Source organism: Glandiceps talaboti, chromosome 22, assembly GCF_964340395.1.
Source record: "Glandiceps talaboti chromosome 22, keGlaTala1.1, whole genome shotgun sequence".
In the NCBI taxonomy this organism is placed as follows: Eukaryota; Metazoa; Hemichordata; class Enteropneusta; family Spengelidae; genus Glandiceps; species Glandiceps talaboti.
This window is the reverse complement of record NC_135570.1, coordinates 1,319,476-1,340,981: the sequence shown is the minus strand read 5'-3', so window position 1 is coordinate 1,340,981 and position 21,506 is coordinate 1,319,476. Positions and strand designations below refer to the sequence as shown.

General features: G+C 34.0%; 1 protein-coding gene across 1 annotated transcript in view; it reads left to right on the top strand.

The window, feature by feature from the left end:
- Positions 1–210: 210 nt before the first annotated feature.
- The window catches only part of LOC144452384 (substance-P receptor-like), a 47,227-nt gene continuing 25,931 nt past the window's right edge, over positions 211–21,506 (top strand). Inside the window, exons 1-3 of the mRNA XM_078143475.1 lie at positions 211–806; positions 13,885–14,035; positions 18,924–19,120. Of these exons, the coding sequence (XP_077999601.1) occupies positions 211–806; positions 13,885–14,035; positions 18,924–19,120 (944 nt within the window). The remainder of the gene's footprint in view (positions 807–13,884; positions 14,036–18,923; positions 19,121–21,506) is intronic.

Sequence of the window (21,506 nt, the reverse complement as noted above, 5' to 3'; positions counted from 1 at the left end):
TTGCATTTAAAGGGAAATTTCGAAACGTTTGCTATTTCGCATCTAGGTGTGCAGAGAATAAGGACTGTTGTGTTGCCGATCATTTCTCCGTTGTATCTTCTATGTTATGATATAACCAAGACCTCGATTCTAGCTCGAATGTTGCCTGTAACAAGTTCACCGTTTACAAACAGTAACAGTGAAATAGTTGACTTAACAACTATTTTTAGCATGCCGACTTTAACCGACGAAACTACCAATGGTAATTTTGCTACCAATGCTTCACCTTGCATTGCAAACCGTTTTGCACAGCCACCCTACATCATCTTCACATGGGCAGCCATATACGGGGCTGTAATTATTGTAGCTGCCGGTGGTAACTGTATCGTAATGTGGATCGTCCTAGCTCATCGTGAAATGAGGACAGTCACCAATTACTTTTTAGTCAACTTAGCGTTTGCTGATACGCTATTCGTCTTATTTTACACGCCGTTCCAGTTCACATACCTCATAGGTAACATATGGTACTTTGGTAATGCCTATTGTAAAATATCCCAATTTATTGGTCCACTCACTGTCTCAGCCAGCATATTTACCTTAGCGGCAATCAGCATCGATCGATACATCGCTATTGTACATCCGATGAGACCGCGGATGACGAAACTGGAAGCATCTATGATCATCGTGGTGGTATGGGTCGTTGCAGTGTTGACGTTGTTGCCGATCCTCATCTATGCTCAGACATATGTATTCAATTGTACCGACGGTCAAAAAACGATCTGTATACTTATCTGGCCAGACGATGTCTACCAAGATTACGACTTTTGGTAAGTTCAAATTCTATGTAAATTTGCCTGTTTATTTGTTGTTTAATTTTTGTTTCATGTTTACTCCAAAATGTTTGATGAGTGAGTGGATTGATTGAGTGATGTATCAATGGATGGATTGATGGATGGATGGATGGATGGATGCATGTCTGTCTGTCTGTCTGTCTGTCTGTCTGTCTGTCTGTCTGTATGTATGTATGTATGTATGTATGTATGTATGTATGTATGTATGTATGTATGTATGTATGTATGTATGTGTATATGCATGTGTGCGTGTGTATGTGTGTCTGTGTCTGTGTCTGTGTCTGTGTCTGTGTCTGTTTGTAGGTAGGTAGGAAGGGAAGGGAAGGAAGGAAAGTAAGCAGGTAGGTATATAATCTATGTATTGGTAAGCATATTTGTCAACCAGTCTGTTAATGTTCAACGCAGAACGAGAATAGTTGTAGCTTTTGCTATTACTATGTCTATTAACAAGTCTTAAAATTAGTTCCATGTTGTTTAATGTAACGTTAGATAGTTTATTGTTCGACAGAACTCTATCCCCAAAGCAAAGCGCCATTACGTGAACAATGCATTCTCGCTATGCTAGTTTTTATCCACGATTATATTAAACCCTCCAACTATTTGCACATTTCCAATTAATTTTCCTTATCTAAGTATTGCATCTTCATCGTGTTTAGGCTAACTGTTCTATGGCGAATCAATTTGACTACTAAGAACACACGTTCTCTTAAAATCTGAAATAGCCATTACCTACCAGCGACTAACGGTTCATGTAGTAGGCCCAATACTAAATGAGATCAGCCGTGAACATTACATATGGTTTAATGGGTTTTGGCAAAAAGATATAACAGTTTCACTTGTCCCCATTAAAATGAAATAAATGAAGTTACAATTTCGTTGGTAATTGAAAATATCGTGTATGACTCTTGACATTACAAAGAAGATCGTTCAATTGGAAAAACCTACTTCGACTTTTTGTTTGGCTTGCTGTCTCCATAAATGACGTCCTGTCTTCAAGTCCCCAGTGGCTATTCTACAGATCTGAATGCTCTGATAAATATCAGTTTTTCTATTTAGTGGAAAATCTCACCGTAAACTACGACGATCAATCTAGGCTAATTAAGGTATATAAAGCGTTATCATTAAGTTCTGTTCCAATTGACGTCACAGAAAATCCTGTAGTCTATATATGACTCGACATACGTTCGGAAGTTGTACAATTAAAAATAAAATATTTTGTGACTTTTAGTACATAAAATCATATCCTGAATCGAATTATGTGTGTTAACAAATCCAATGTTATATTGACTGTAAGTATTACTTATTCACTAGTTTTGAGACATTGTGTGATATCTGACATGCCTGGTTGTACTGTATTTTTTTCATCAAAATTGGTTTTGAATCTCTCAGGGCAGTCTTACAAAATGAATGTTCACCAACATCGAAAGCTAAATGATTAAACAACTGTACACTTTCATAATAGTCTATTAGCAAAGTTTGTCTGAAATATATAAATACTATATATTTGTATGTATGTATGTATGTATGTATGTATGTATGTATGTATGTATGTATGTATGTATGTATGTATGTATGTATATGTATGTATGTATGTATGTATGTATGTATGTATGTATGTATGTATGTATGTATGTATGTAATACTATGTATAATCAAAGTAAGTTGGTTGGAACTTGAGGTGCTTAGTGCTTAGTTGTAACGCCGAGTTTCACGCTCAATGCGATCATCAGTTGTCTGATGATCGCATTGAGCGTGAAACTCGGAGTAACAACTAAGCACCTCATGTTCCAACCAAGTTACTTTGAATATTCCCGCCCTGCTTACCCAGGATTCGAACACTCTCTTCTACGAGTTTGATACTATTTACTACACATATATATATATAAATATATATATATAACATATTCCACCTTAACTGAGACTATGCAAGCAGAAAATCACTCATGGATAGTTACTTCTTCAGCGAATCATGACAGGAAGCTGGTCGATGCAACAACGTTCTTTTCGCGGCTATGTCGTAACGGTTCATTACACAAAGTTAATATAACACATATTGTACCCTGACGAGACATTTTAACGTTAGTTATCAATTCAACGGCATAAATCGTACGAATCTATATTCATAGAATATGCGTGTGATACGTGTTCCAGACTTAAGGATAAAGCAACTAATGGTATAGGGGTTGTTGTTTTTATAAAGAGGAAATATCAAACGATGAGACTTGTTGCAGCTATTGCGAAAACAAATTAGATTAAGATACGTTCAATATGTGTTGAATTTCAACAATGTATAAGATCTTGCTTGTAATTGTTGAAATACTTACAACTTCTCTTACTCGGACAATAATTTTCCTGACATTCTCACGAAATAACCAGACCAAACTCTACTCAATAAAATGTTTTCATTATTTTTTGTGGGTGTATTTTTTGATCCCGTTACAAAGTCAAAGTTTTTATGGTTGAATATATTCCCTGCATGATACTGGTTAAGCCAAGAAGTTGATTAGCACCAATACTAGAGTATGAACAGTCACAGTACCACGTTACCGATAATTTATATCATATATATACTCACAGCAGCAGGTAAAATGGTCATAAAACGAACCCCATCAAACCAAACAGGCACAGACTTCTTAAACTTAATTTCTTTCAATGCCATAAAATACGCCATGTCATCACGGCGAACATTACATTACATGCACATTTAGTCATGTACCTGTGGCTTACAATCCAACACAATAGTATTTCATGCAACGTTACGGTTGTAAAGATTTCAAGGCTAAAATAAAATCTAGCCGAGATTATTAATTTAGGTTTAGCAAATGCCGACGTCACATATGCACATAAAGATGGATTCCTGCACAGCCGTACGTAGACATATATATATATATATATATATATATATATAAACCATCAACAGGGCTATGTTTACAGCATTTGTGTTTAAAAGGGCGTGGGCCAACTAGATACACCACTTTTTCTAAATCTGAAATACTTACATAAAACCCTTTTGTATGATATTCATGTTGATTTTTGCTCTGAAAAGAATATTGAACTTCCAGAATAAAGTGGTTTTCAGGAAAATGAGGGCTTACGCACTGTGCTTTATTTAATGTTAGTGTATATATTATAGAAACAAATGTATGTAACCACAAGACATTAAGTTTCACTTTAATAGTGACACGCTATACAGGTGGATGAGCCATCAGCAAAACATGTCATATCCGGATATTCTGATGATAATAATAATAATAATAATATGATTTGTAATGCGCCTCATCTCCGAAGAGCTCGAAGCGCAGAGGAAGAGTGGATACAGAAATAGTTAATGGAAATGTGAATTCAAGGTAATGTGTATTAAATAAAATTAGAAAAAAAAAAGTTATTAGTAGTTGAAGAGGTGGGTTTTGAGAGAATGTCTGAAGGTTGACAAAGATTTGGAATGGCGGAGATCAAAAGGGAGGTGGTTCCATGAAGTAGGGCCAATGTAAGAGAAGGATCTTTCACCAAATGTTTTGGTTGATAATTACTAACGTATTCATACATATCCATATCTTGGAGAGACAGACTCGAGTAACAAATGTACCCACGGTTATCATCCTTTTTTGATAGAACGAACATCATAATCATAATTTGAATATGATTGGTGACGTCCCTGTGAGGTATTGACTCGGAGATATTAAATATGATTGATGACGTCACTGTGAGATATTGACTCGGAGATATTAAATATGATTGATGACGTCACTGTGAGATATTGGCTCGGAGATATTAAATATGATTGATGACGTCACTGTGAGATATTGACTCGGAGATAAAGTAACCGATGCGCTGCTGTGTCTGGTGTATTCGTGCCAGTACAGATTGTATAGAAGAAGCATATCCATGTACAAATTTGGGTTCCTAGATGTAGTTCAATAAATACCTGTCTATATAAACAGGCTACCTCACAATCACAGTATAATTACTACAAATCGTACTGAAAAGACAGTAGAGCAACAGAACTCAAAGGTTTGAATCTATCAACGAAATCATATGATTGATACAAGGTGTTGCTAATAACTCTTACACTTCGGGAAGTAAGCTTATATCGGCAAGGTCGATGAAACACAACTCGTTCTGTTAGAAGGACGGCCACTTTAAGGTAGCATATATTTCCCTAAATACAGTTATAAAGACATTACAGCAGTTTCTCATTGTGAGACTCTCTAAAGTGGTAGCCATTGCCTATAGATCTAAGATTCTATAGAGAAAAAAAAGTCATATCATGTTTTATATCACTTCTAATTTCAGTGTTTAAGCTACATTTACTAGGAAGCCTTCGTAAATCCAAGCGAGCTTAAATTGAATTATTACTTTTTGGTTGAACGAACATAGCAAACGCTAAGACAACGGTTACAACATAATTGGTTCCAGAGTACTCTATTTCAAGTATATAATGGAAACATATCGCTAAGAAAACGACAATGACAATACGTATTAGTCTTAACTTAAGTAGTGGAAGATGCTATAGCAATGAATACTTTCATTATAGCGTACACAGAATCAATGAAGTCTTTCATTATAGCGTACACAGAATCTCTCAATGGTTCAAGTTATACCAGTCAAAGACAATATTATATTTTCTCTGCATCATCATTTCCTATGTCTACCTTATTCTATAATCTTTGCCTCTGTATCATTATAGACCCCGTCTATTAGATGGTATACTATTTAGCACTGTATCATTATAGACCATGTCTATCATTTGCTATACTTTCTCTATCTCTCTATAATTATAGACCATGTCCATCATAAGCTATACTTTCTCCATCTCTGTACCATTATAGACCACTTCTATAACATTATATAATTTCTGTCGCTGTATCATTTTATTCCATGTCTATCATATTCTATGCTTTTTGTCTATGTATCACTATAGAACATGTTTATCATTCTATCTATGTATCATTATCGTGCCTATCATAGTCTATAATCTAACCTACATTGCTAGATGTACAAACTGTACATAAGATATTCATTTGTATACTATAGGGGTGGTATGTGGATATAGGAATGGGCTAGAACTCCCCTGGATCAATCAAGTCCCTCACTGTTCAAGAACAAGCAGTTATGCAGTTTATACATTGGTTTAAAATATACTCAGTTTATGATAAAAATGCCATGGGTTAGATACACGCAGGGTATGATTGCGTCAGATAGCTTTCCAAATACAACGGAAATGGGATTTTGTATTTTGTTTTAAATTATAATCATCTATCTCATGGCGGTAATTCACAATTTTATGGTATATTAACTCAAAATATTGGGGAAAAAACATTAGATCACTCTTTCGTTTTACAGCTTTCAACTATATTAGATTATTTCTTTCCAGGGTATACAGCTTTGAATACCAATTCTGTTACGTTCCTGACATGTCTACTACATGCGATATAAGTACGTCACTATGATGTACAAATTGAGTCTTTCTGAACCCTAAGTAGATATGTAGGAAATGTGTGTTAACAAATCCATAATGCATGTGGACTTTGTTTTGGCTGTAAGTTATCCCTAATATCATGTAAAAAAAAAGCTTCTTTGCTTAGATCTATTTCACTGATCGAACAGCAGCATGGCGCTGTAAAAGGTGACAATGTAAAAACAAGATAATCTAATACGGTGTGCCAAATACTTATAAACACGTGCACCTGAGTGCCTTGTAGCTATTTTGACTCGACTCTATCTCAAGAGACAGCCTAATTTTATCCTCAAAGAAAATGCTGCACTTTAGAGGATATATATATATCCATATCATTTCATCTGTTTTCCATCGCTTCAATTATACTGTGTGTGGGAGGTAGTTAATTCCATCGTTCTGTTAGAACTCAGTCGGACTAAACGGACATGTCGGACTAAATAGACATGTACACTGAATGAAATTGTAATTTGGCAAAACCCTTGCGTATTGATTTGCTTCTAGACAAGAACCGTACTGTCTTAATATCCATTGTGATTTATGGTTTAGAAATACCATTACTGTTCGGTGTAATTTTATGAGCAATCCCTGTAGGAGATGATTGTAAAGCCTGTATCATAGCCTCATTGTGCAGTCATTAGAATGCCACAGGTAAATCAAGCCATTATCACCTTATGTGCACATCTGCATCGTACGTCAGCCAAGACACAAATGTCTACACTATACCATTCAACATATAGAACATGAAACCATTAACCTCCATAGGATATTTTATGAAGTTACACAAAGTGTCATTGATTGATGTTTGAATTATACACCAATTAGACTAAGTCTAGTATTGTGTTTTCAATTTAAGACTTGAAAATTTACTGTCATGATTTATCTTTCAAGATGATGAAGTTACATGGAAAGTACAGTCATACGTTATTGTGGAGACACTAATTTCGTATTTATCCTACACATAAAACAGTAAATTATCATGTGATGTCAAATAAATGCACTAAATTATTATCCTCCATGAATAAAGGTTATCTAAATACCTATTAAAATAATATATCTACTGGTAAAACTACCAACGTTACGATTCATAAATGACAAAAGTGTGATATCGCCTATCGTTTATATGATATAAACATATTATATATGAAGTTAACACAAACAGAATGTGACTGTCCAACTTCTTCAAATATAGGCGATGCAACAATGATTCGCTTCAGATATAGATTGTAAGTTTGGGGAAACTAAAATGGGGTTATTACACTGTTCAATCCTGGCAGTAATTGTTGCATTAGACTATCATTTCGTTCGATATCAATGATAACTAATGATAGTGCAGCTGCTATACCCTATGAAAGGCTATCTCGATGGTAATATAGCTTGGAAATCAATCATTCGAACATAGCCGAGAGATATATACATGGACAGTTGTTGCGATTCTAAACAGATTGTCGAACAAACCAAACTCAACTTTCGTCACCTCACGGATTGAGTTTGACCTCTTGTCAATCGTGTTTAGTATTGTTATCACTCATAGTCTATTGCAATGTGATTCTGAGGGCAACCCGTCCATTATTTTACAACAGTACAAAGACATGTTATAATGCAACAAATTAACCAAAACTAGGCTACTATAGACTAGGCATTATGTTATTTGAGCTAAGTAGGAAAAAACGCTGGCGTTAAGTATTTCTACATCTAATTCAGATTCTTATCTTAAGATGGAATTTTCATAGCACTCTTCCTAGAGAAAATTACAATTGATACATGTGTTCTGTTTGTTCATATTGTACAACACTCTATCGTATGGAACTGTTAAAGAATGACGCTACACAAATAATGATAGCTAGATAATGCTTTCTAGTAGAGTTGACATAATCCTATTCAAATGATCAAACAGAACATGTATTAATTCGTAGTCGCTGTGTTGACTGTAGGAAATATGTTTCAGTTTAATACATACTTTGGAAAAATGAATTATCCCGATTTATTCAGAGAGTGTGTCTATGTCATAAGGTATAAGCACTGATATCGTGTCGTATGTTATGTGATGAATACAAAATTACGTACTTCAAATTGGATATCAAGCACAAAATGTATGTATGTATGTATGTGTATATATATGTATGTATGTATGTATGTATGTATGTATGTATGTATGTATGTATGTATGTATGTATGTGTGTGTGTATGTATGTATGTATGTATGTATGTATGTATGTATGTATGTATGTATGTATGTATGAAATGCCATGTGTGTAATATTTGCATCATCTTATGAAAACAAGCATGTGTAATATTTATGTGTCATTAGTTTTTTAAATACTCAATATATATATATATATATATATATATATATATATATATATATATATATATATATATATATATATATATATATGTGTGTGTGTGTGTGTGTGTGTGTGTGTGTGTGTGTGTAACAAATACCATTGGAGTTAGTACATATAAATGATTACGTATTCAATAAAACAAACACAGCTTATCATTATTGTTTATAGTTAATATCCTCACAATTCATTTCAATTATAATTATAAAAAGCAGTATGAAATCAAACTGTAATAAAAACCCGTGTACTTTGAGTAAGATCTTGCTAAAGTGCTAATCCAAAGTAGTCTTTTCCCAAATTTGATTTAAATACGATACACGTTTGTCTACAGTTTTAGCCTTTCCTTTGGCTATTTTAAGATTCAAGCACCCTTTTTGTTACAACTGAAATTGAATTTCTTTAATGAAATTTGAAATTTAAAATGCAGCCGTTTGAATTTCTCTTTGTAAAAAGGAATTGAACATTTGATTAGAAATTCCAAGGTGATTGTTACTCTGTGTATGCTGGTTGTTTTATATTAAAAAGCTTTCTATAGTCTGTGCCCTAAGGAAACAGTTGTGATAGGAAGGAAGTCAAGTCTACCAAACATGTTGTTTTGTTATAAGATATTAAAATCAGATTTACGAAAAAAAGAACGTTTAGTGAATGTGGCGTAAAGAATTATTAAATTATAAAACAAACATGTATTTAATCTATCTTAATATCCAATTCTAATTTACATTATTCAAATCGATGAAAGTGTTGATTGGATTTACTTTCTGCGTTACATTTTTAAACTAACTCTTTAACTATTCCGTATGTCAATACTTTCTACCAATACTCAGTTCTTGAACAATTAAATATTTTATTCCATTTTGTTGCATAGTTATTTTAGTTAAGTTTCAAGATGTGCGATTTTACATGTTACATCTGTTTATATAAGTATATTTGTTCTGTTAACACAAGTGGAGCAAAGTATATGTGTCATACCCAATTTGCCATGTTGTAAATGTCATTCTCTTTCGCGAATATATACATTTACAATATTTTTTTCTTTGATTACTTATGTAACTGTAATATCCAAGAAATCAATCTTTATTTGACTTTTCCATTCGTCAACTGTCTTGTGAATATTTATTTATAGTATCATATGGACTTAATCTTTATAATGTCACCTTCGTTATTTTATCACAACAATCAAAGTTTATAACGTGTTTTGAATTAAGTTTTAATACAGAATTAATATACTAATTTCAAATTATGATTTTACCATTCTGGCCATACAAAGCATCCTGTTTTAGACAACTTGATAACAGTATAACAGTGTTAGTTAGTCTTTTTTTTCTGATTCAGAATAAATCGTAAAGAGGAAAAACCTTTATCGTAAAACATTGTGACAAAGTTAGTCTCTGGGGGTTTCATCAACGAAGTAATTATCACTACATGTGATTAGAACACATTAGGGAATGCTAATGGGGATAACACTGTTTCCGTTGTATCTAAATGAGATGTGAATGTCACGGTGTAAACAAGTGGTGGGTTAGAATATACACTTGTTAGAGCAACATGAATAAATCATTTGTAGAGATTTAGGAGAAACGACACTTCGATGTAAACAATTCATGAATCAGTTGTTCAACTCTACTCATCGTACCTATTTCAGTACAATTCTTTCTTTCAACAAATTACTTCAGAATCAAATTCTAAACACGTGAATTAATACGGAATTGAAAATACTTTGTACACTACAATGGACATTGAAAAGTTTCATAAGGCAATGTGCTAAATGACAACTACATCGAAGACTATTAAACTTGAAATAGAAGATCGTCTGGCTCGACAAGAATTTTACTAATACTGCTACATTTCATCATTTAGCTCCACTGACTTTGGTATAATTGCCTTGTTCGAGTCACTACAGTGCCCTTGTCAGAGCAAATCACTTGTCCAGCTTGATGATGGAATGTAACAACGATGAAATGTAACCTTAACCGTGTTATATTTAGTAAGTGTTTTGTCATGCCAGACCATTAAATGTATCAATGGTAGTAAGAGTGTTGGCTTTGTAATTCATAAAACAATTGTATCAATGGCTTCCTACTTGAAAAATCAATGTGAAAATCATAGACCAAGTCCTTGTTTGTAACTCAATAAATTGTACGTACAAGCATTTTACACATTTAGTAATATTTTGCAATTTATAAAGTTACAAACAAGGACTTGGCATAAATTGTTTCACATTGTGATTTCAAGTAGAAGGCCATGATAAAATTATTATAAATATTACAAATTCAAATAGAATACCAAATACTCGTTCATAAGGCCAAAAACGGCAGCGTTACACGTGTCGCTCATTTTCCTGCTCTATCTTTAACTACGATACTAGAAAATGGTGTTTACATGTGCTAGTAATGTTACTAGGGTTCTATTTTGTAATCTCCAGCAAGGTTTCTCTTAAAAACAGCTCTCATAAAAAAGACGACTAGGAACATCAGGAATGAAAAAATAAACTTTACTTGTTTACCAGGCTTTTAGTGTCAACTGTTAACCCAAGAGAGGCACGTCATTGAATTTTATCGACTTATTTATGTAAAATCTCCGAGTGTAAAATGTACGACATATATTTGGTGTAGAAAGTCAATTACATCACTCTATTTCTGTTGCCTTTTCTACATACACATTTATAAGACGGCAAACTATATATCATGATGTACCAAGATACACACCCATAAGCCTCACTATAATTTTATTGAAATTAGATCACAAGGCAAAATGCGAGGAAATCACCTTTGGGGGGAATTCAGTATTTCAAATGTTTGAATCTGTGTTATTAGCGTCTTCGATATGTTTTGCTTTACTTTCAGAAGTATTAGTTTTGTTCCGAGAGGTGTGATATAAACTACTGCCAAGTTAGTGTTTTTGGAAGTTTACTGTTCAACACAGAAATATATCAATCTGTGTTTTTCACATGGAAGTCATGGGTTAGATTAGTCAGGAAATGACATTACAATCAATTAGTATATATCATTTGGCAAGGACACGACACTAGCGTCTATATAAGCTTTTTGCTAAGGCGATATCCCCTTACGATAACCCGTCTTATCCATTGTAATGCCATTGGCTTGTTTACTCAACCTCTAGACTCCGTATATCAAGTGTAAACCACCAACATATTGTTTCCAGCACAATGATAATTATGAGAAATATGACATAAGATGTACACACTTACATTATTTGGGGTTGTATCTTGGCAAAGAATAGTGGCAGATGACGTAGTTCTGAGAGCTTGAATCAGTATAAAAAGTGACAAGAACGTCATAAACAGTTATAGTTTTCTCCATTCTTTTATGAGATGTATACTAAATGTCAGCTTTACAAGTAAAGAGTGTACATCATGATATACGACTTTTACCTTGTTTTTATTTCCTGATACCTTTTTCCAAGAATAGTCTTAATAACGTTTTTTTTTATTTCCCTAATACCTTTTTCCAAGAACAGATGCCAACGTCAGTGTTAATCGTTTGGTAAGATTGCGATCGGAACGCAATGTAGGTATTGCGTAGAAGTATCTTGAAGCAAAACCTTTTTATTTACATTTTAACTGGGTCAAAAGTGGCAAAAGCGAAGGTTTAGAACACACCAGTACGAGTTAAAATAAGTATCTTGTTCGGTTGGAACAGCCTGCTCGATTGAAATGTATGTAGGGTTATTATTCACATTGTAGGGGTGACATCTAGTGATGTCCAAACCCATAACCTATGTTATAATTCATTTAGATCAGCAAAGTGACACTTCAATAAACTACGGCTTATCCCGTCCCTGTCTGATTAAGTGAAGACACCTCCGTGTTAGATTTTTAAAAAAATAAGTGGTTGCGTACCTGGATGTGCATGCCTGAATCACAATAGCGATGACTTTGTAAACTGTTATAGAGTTTTACCACCAACCACCGTTCTTACGTATATTGGGATAGACAATACATCCAATGGAGACAACCATGGTATCGGACAAAGTCTGTAGAAGAAGAAAAAATATCTTAACCATTAGGCATTTATCTTGATTTTAACGCCCACTTTAATTTTAAGTAAAAAATAGGGCGTGTAGGTAGGATATCTTTTCTCCTCAAGAATCTGTTCAAATGTTCTGTTCATATTTACAGAGGTCAACAAAGACTTCTAATCGATGTGATATCCCTTTCTGTACATATATACAGACGACATCGTAAGCTGTATTCCACCATGTTGTTTTATTTTGATCACAGGAGGCGATGACGTCGTCAAATCTCACTCTTTCTCGGGCGACTATGCAAATTCTTCCGATTTGTCGATAATTAAAAAAAAAGTTTAGGGTTGGTAGTAAAAAAAACAGTTTGGGTTACGGTTACCGGAACCAAACAATGTTTTATTTTAGAGGGGGTGGCTACTAGATATGATGATAAGATACATAAGAAATGTCCTGTTTAATCAACGGTAAATTTGGAACAGAACTTCTGTTCAGCTAAATAAACGATAACACATATATTAAAGTAAATATCTGTATATGGTGCCTAACCTTTACTCAAATGAGTATATACACCTGTAAACTTAATTGTTTTTATTTTGGTTAATCTGTGATGATATTACGTGATATATTTTAGTTTGTTTTCATGAGCGAAAATGATAGCTTAACTATATTTGAACACATGAAAGTCGAATTGGTTCGATCAAATGTCTTGCTTCAAGCATACAAATTGTGTTTTTCTACTCTGTTGGTGATGCATATATAGACCACACTTCATTGCACAGCATTTTACTACATCATTGTATATTATGACTTTTTCACAATCTCATTATATATTGACATATATTCATTTTATTACAAACTAAGCTATCATGGAATATGAACTGTAATTAAACTGTATCAATTCTTACAAAAGAATTATGTTGAAGGATGTACTAAACAATGATAGTGTGTAAAGTAGATATATCTAATTTTAAATGCATAAATGGTCTACCATTTTGATGTAAGTACTGGTACTTGCTAACTTCATATTGTTTTGAAGGTAATCCTATAAAACATCATGTTTATTCCATGGTATCTCCCAGTATATAACCGATAACCCTTAGAAGTATTGGTCTTCTAATAGTGGTTTATGAAGCAGAGATCCAACTAGCTACGCCTCCCCCCCCCCCGAAAATTGGCCGACCACAATATTTCATTCTATATCAAAAGAAGTTTATGTTGCAAGTATAGTTTGCTTTATAATACATTCCTATTCTTCTTTCTAATTTTGCAGGTACCATGTAGGTCGACTTGTGATTACCTACTTTGTTCCATTAGTTGCCATGGCAGTATCATACACTATCGTTGGTATTAAGCTTTGGGGAAGTCAAACCCCAGGTGAATGCTCTCACCGTCATCGAGAACAGTTGAGAGCTAAGCGAAAGGTAAGACGAAAGGTAGGTGTCACTCGCCGTCACAGTTCAGGGGTTTGATAGAGTGTGGTTATCTAGTACAACTAATCAGATGAAAAGTACTGGCAAAACTGAAAACGTTGTTCTAGGAAGCCACTCAATATGGGGCTACCTGCATTTTGGCGTGCTTATTGCATCTGTTATATCGTCATGTGTAGTTTCTGTTAATGTCATATCATATTCAAGTACATGTTTGGTGTAATGTTATGGGAAACAAATAGGTTTCATAATGATCGATCGCTAAATGCTTTGGATCGTTATCTGTATTGTAGACCTATTACTTAACGTTGCCTGTATGATCACGTGTCACATTGAGTTTAAAATGTTTACACATACATACATACATATATACATACATACATACATACATACATACATACATACATACATACATACATACATGCATACATACATTCATACATACATACATACATACATACAGACAGACAGACAGACAGACAGACAGACAGACAGACAGACAGACAGACAGACAGACAGACAGACAGACAAAATAATTAACGCGACCTAAAGAAGATGATGTAAGATCTATGCTACATTAGCATTATGATATATAAGTGGTAATTTCGATAAATATAGTACAACGAAAAAGGGTTGTAGATGCTTTTGTTGTAATTTTTTATCAATGTATGTGTTGATGACAACGATCATCAATAATAGAGAAAAATCGGGAAAATCATATATGTTAATAAGTTTGTATTGATTTCAAAAGAATGATTTCTATCTTTGATAAATCGCAACCAATGACAGTGTGATATAGACTCATACTGACCATGTGTGCAATTGTGAACCTTTGCATATGAATTCTTATTGCTGCATACAAAACTTTTCGATCGAGTTTTCAAACACTACGTACTAAGACAAGTATTGAATACATGTTATCGTTACATGCTAACTATTCGATGTATCTTTCATTGATATTGTCCCAATCTTACAGCCTGAACATTTTATGTACAATTCAGTAGTCACTTGATCGATGTTTTTAATAGTTTGGCATCAGCACTTTTGATTCCTCAGGAATCGTTTACATCTCTTATCTAAGAAAAAGGCAATATAATGACGTTAGATTCATCCTTTTTGCGTTGGATTAAGTAGGACTGCGTTTCCGTATAAGAATGCAAGAATTCGTTATCTTTTGGCGCCATTCAGATCAATAAAAGATATACATCTACCTGTGTCATCATCCGTAGACGGAATTAAATCAAAGATATTCTTGTACTTTATACACCATGAGCTTATAAATCATGTATTTTTACAAACAGCAACTCTGGCTTTCATTAAGATTTCGATCAAGATGGCGCTTGGTTTCATAATACTGCATGATTTACAACGTATATCATGGTAATCTCTATTTTAATGAACATGTTAAATGGTGGAATATATTATCTATGTGCTTCACCAAAACTTATATCTAGAGATAAAGTAATGGGCTGCGACATAAAAATAAATATCAGTTGGAAATCTTTTCAAGGTCATATAAACTAATTGAATGACGTTGGAACCATTGTCATTAAAGCGGATAAACAGGGAGTTTTATTATCAGAATAATTGAAATGGTTATAAAGACAAAGTTTTTTTTGTAAAACGGTTTTTATGTTTACTACGTCCTTGTATATCATCGTCTCCTCTGTTTGATAGATACCTTACGTGCTGACGGACTATTGCCAAGAGATAGATGGTAACCTTTGACAAGGAATCAATTTAAGTTCGACGTCCAAGAAATCTTTGTAAAGGTTATCCAATATAATGTTTATTAACTTGTGAACTTCTTTGTAAGGGACATATTTCTTGTCACGTCCAACCGATAGCAATTACAGGTCCCAGAGATAACCGTCTCTCACAGTTCATTTACTTGTTAATGACACTGTCATAGACAGATACTTGATTGTCCAGCATCTAATGATCTTTATATCCGATCGAGTGACCATTGGTGTGTGTAAAGGCCATATCATCCTGCCCAAATCATCACAGCCTTTAGTTCTTCATTTCCGCGTTAAATATCTGAGTGGGCAGACTGAATTGTTTGTCTTAATTGCTCATTAATACCTGCTAGGTCTCCACTGAGATGAGAGTTAATCATTTACGTTCTAAGCGAGGCCTTAGTCAAGCTAATCAAATAGACCAATCGGTATACAGACTGTAAGAAAGTACAAACTCGTGAAAGCCTTAAATTCATAATAACATTTCGATACCATATCCTATGACCTAAAACAATATAATCATATCAATACATATTATTCAAACTGTTCGTTATGTGCCCATTACCTTATACAGTTACATATAAGGTGGGACTAATTTGATGGGAAATAAAAAGACGTCAGGAAATAGCTGCACAAAGAGTTAAATGTTAAATATTTAATAACCTCATATTTCTTGGTTGAATTGCCTACCATGAGAAATAGAAAGCACACTTACATTCAGAAACAAATTAGGGAACGACGAAGAGCTGGAGACCTGTGAGAGGTGAAACACTGCCCACGAATAAATCATATCTTGGTTTTTAAACTAACAAATACAACACCTGTTAAATGCAGCTACAGTGTCAAAATGATTCGTTAGATGCAAAATCAGTTTTAGTGATCATACATTCCAAGATAATGATTAATGTACATGTTTGACAAAGTAAACTGCAATAATGCTCTACAATCCGGATCCATTGACATTTGTTTTAGTCAAACTTGGCTTTATCTTTAAGGACACATCGCTAAGTAACTGAAGCCATCAAATAGGGAACTTGCAATCCAAAGTGAGCATGCTCAGACGCAAAGGACTATGGGATTATATGTGTTTATCTTAATACCTAATCTGGAGCTACTGATAAAATTAACCTCCCACAAAGATCAGGGTGACTATGAATTGATCATTCCTGGTTATAAACAATGTAACAATATTGTTTACAATGCTAATTTATTACTATCTATTATTACATTTCCCGTGATGCAACATTCAACATGGCGGGTTTGCAAGTTCCCTATTAGGGATGGGCAGAATTGCTGTTACGTCACACCACTATGAAAGGAAAAAATAAAAACTTTAAAACGTTGTATTGAAGGTCGGTAATATCGCATGTTTGATATGTACAGTAGTGAATATTAAAAGAACGATTCCACCAGTTTGGATTGATGTGATGCATATATATGAATATGCTCAGTATGATGTGCCTAAATCTTATCCACGTTTGAAATATAATATGATAAATATCTCATGCATGTATTTTATACACCTATCAAACCTGAAGCGTTAAAGTTACTGTGAATTTCTTACTTTCTGCTATTTCTGAAGTATGTCGAATAATTGAAATACAGATAGACTAAAGCAAATTGTATCTTAATTCAAACAATCTACAGGAAAATGTTATGTAGACGCTTCTCATAACAGTACAACAAGGTTAGCAGTTGTATTATTCAACTTGTCATTTGACAAAAAAGTGGATACATCGTCGACGGCAATGTCAGCGGTTCCAAACAAGTGATTAACACTTGTTTATTTAAAACTACGACACTAATTTAGAGTTTCCACTAATTGATTACTCCCTCTAGCACTAGTGTTTTCCTTTCATTAGATTACAGCGCTTGCCAGACCAATTGATTGATCTGTCTGGATAGTTCAATGTTAGTAGGAAATCGATCTGTTGACAATGCACCCTTCAACTAAAAAGAGGCCAATGTCAAAGTGTCGCTTCCATTCTTTGCTATCGAATTGCAGAATCTATACTCTCTGAATTGAATTAATGATCCCTTTATGCGTAATCACAAACTAAACCTTGGATCGTCTATCACCATCATGTTACGTTTAAATCTGATTTGGCCAATTTGTTAATTAAATCAGGGCTGGTAATGGCATCACTGAAGGAATAAAGCAGAAAGATGACAGGGTGGCGAGATTAGTCGTAGTAATAGGTCGACAGACCCACTTCAAACACATCGATACGCTTTGAACTCAGATACTGCTAACGAAGCCACTCAATGCTTAGATGCCCTTTCTCTGTCACTATGCAAAGTTTTAATTTGACACTCGCATTCTTTTAGCTGACGTTAGTCCTATCTGGTGTTACAGTACTTTATCAAATTCAATGATGCCTGAACAGATCAGATACATGTGAGTTGGATGGCACATAAACTCTCCAGTGATGTACTTTGACCGTAGTCAGCAAATACTACTTACATGGACAAGTAATAAATTGTAATTTTTTCTTTATATCTAGACAAGAATTTGTTTAAATGAAACGATATATACAAGGACATACCAAATCATTGAAGCCATATATTATACTATTTTTATGATATTCAGTCAATATACATTCGCCAGCTTTGATAGGCAACCAGCTCTGCCTACTATTTGACAAAATTAAGTGTTTTCATCCGGTCTTAGATTTCTCTAAGTACTACTACATACTGCATGGATTAAGTAATACATGGTGACATGTTATCTTACAAATTGCTAAATGACACTCCTACATAGTAGTTTGGCTATTATATATATATAAGCTTTACAAGGCGACGAAAGGATGTTAGATGATAGGGACTTGGATTGGTTGAGTTCTAAAGACCTAATGAGGATTTGTCCATGATGAAGGGCTGATGTGATAGAATGATCGCACACTAAAGTTCTTGGTAGATACCCTTGAAAAACGAAGGAAGAAGACGAAAATCAGAGGAGGAGCGGTGTTGTATGATTGTCGGGTATAGCATCATACACACACAAACTGTGCAGTATACAATTACGGATATGGACATACTTACAAAAATATTTAACTTATTGTTTATCTGTATTCAATCGTAAACAATTCTGAATTTGTTAAACTAATACTTTTCACCTCTTGTTACTGCTTTACATTTTTCAGGTGGTGAAAATGATGATATTTGTTCTGTTGGTTTTTGCCATCTGCTGGCTTCCTTTGCATATCTATCTCTTATTGGCAAGACATCATAGACATCTATACCAATGGAAACACATGCCGCATGTCTATATGGGGATATTCTGGCTGGCAATGAGCAATTCAATGTACAACCCATTCATATATTGCTGGATGAATGATCGGTAAGAAATAACTCATATTCCAATACCCAATTTACGATCCGAAGTGAACATGTGCCCAGAGGCAAGGGGCTGATTGTATTTCCATATATATAATCTAATACCTAACATAACATTATGTAATACCCGATCGAAAGGAAGGCCCACCAATGGCCTGCTTAACCATTAGGTGACTTGTAGGTACAATATGACAGACCTGTTTTCAACCGTGATTGAGTCAAGCGTATCTTAAGAATGGAGACGGCTAAAAAGAACTTACAACATTTAAATATATTTATAACCATGAAAACCTGCCAATTAAATTACTACAGGCACACGAACATGTTACTCTGCATTAGTAAGATTTGTCCACTTACAACTTTACGATGGTTTAGTTGTGGCAGTTACGACAGACATATAACATTAAGTTAGATTCACAGCTGGATGTCATGTAAACTTTTCTTAATTTACTTCATAGCAGAATGGAATTCCATACAGTTTGGTCTTTTAACTCACTTTGTTCAATACAATCAATCCCGTCACCTCACATAGTCCTGGACTACTAATGCAATTTAAAATCAAATATCTCATGAATTATTTATTACACAAAGTCTTGGAGTAGATTGACAGCCAGGAGGCAAACTAAACACAATATACTTCATGCATAGGAGAACTATTCAAAGGTACATACATTGCCAATTATAGACATGGATGGAATTTTGAACACTGAGGTTTGTTTCCGCGTACGTGCACAGGCTGACATTTGTCTAGCCTATTAATCAAAACTGTTATTATAAAAGTAGACGTCACAAGTATGATGCTGAACAGGATATATAGACAGACAGACAGACAGACAGACAGACAGACAGACAGACAGGCAGGCAGGCAGGCAGGCAGACAGACAGACAGACAGACAGACACAGACAGACAGACAGACAGACACACACAGACAGACACAGACAGACAGATAGATAGATATACATACATACATACATACACACACATATACATGCATATATATATATATATATATATATATATATATATATATATATATATATATATATATATATATATATATATATATCTGTGTGTGTGTCTTTGTATGACTTAAAAAGGGGAAAAGAGCGAAATAGAGACAGTACGAAACATTTATGTCATAGTAACCAATAAACAGTGTTCCAGAATGCAATTCATACATCATTCCTTTATGGACCTGGTGAAAAGACACAAATACAAATACTTCTTAGTACCATATGTTACAGAAATCGTTGACTTTTTTATTACCTTATTATAAAAACATTTATAGAGAATATTGATATATACAAGATGAAATTAAACTTTTACTTCATTTAACAATAAATCATCATTAACGTTTGTCCTTAGTTACCAATAATGGAATGTATTCCTGGACAAGTTTCCACTAAACAACGAAGGCTAGCTAGGGTATAGATACAACACACTTCCTATATGGATCGTTACGTTTGACGAATGAAGCCCTTGATTTGCACATTCAACATATATTATTTGTTCAATTCATAATTTGTCAAAGGCCAAAACATGTTGAGTGATTATATAAATCATTTCAACCAAATTACAGACAACGACAATATATGAGTGGAGAATGACTAATTAAGATGCACTATTTGTTATGGCAAGACTTTGTTATCGTTTTAATGATTTTGAACAATTTTATAATACACCATATGATAAATCACCAATGTTTGCATTACCGACAGTCTTCATATAGCTATGTCTATTAGAAACGTAAACATAAATGTCTGAGTTTATATACTACTTATTATGTTTCTAAGGAGACTGGCTTAGTTGTTTCGGTAAAAGTACACTTCATAACAATGTTTGAAGTAATCTTAGTACATAGAGTCATTACAACTAGACTCATACAGACGAAACTAGTGTATAGGAGTTTGCAACATCCTTACACACATAGCTATCTCACAAAGGACAATCATGATATAAAAAAAACTAAATTAGGTCAATTAGAAAGGACTTAGTAAAGTTGAATTTTCAACGCACGATTTTTTTCAAAACGAAAGACATATTATGCTGACAATGTACGTTTCGGCTGTTCTAAGGCCTAATAAAAATAATTGTGTGGTTCCGATTACTTTCAATTTTCGAATAGGTGGGATAGGTAGATTTTTTTATTGGTTGTTTTTTTTATGTGTGAGTGTCTAGTTCAGGTAGTTATGTTTTCCGTTGTTTTCCATATGGTCTCTGTGTTATTGGTTTCTTCCCATCAGATGTACAGCCAATACAGATTGGAAGAACAGTTTTATGTTGTCTTTTTAAGTTGCTGTCAGTTTCCGCACCCGAGACTTCACGATTGAATAAAAATAATAAATCTATCTACCCCACCTATTTTAAAATAATTGAATGTAATCGGAAC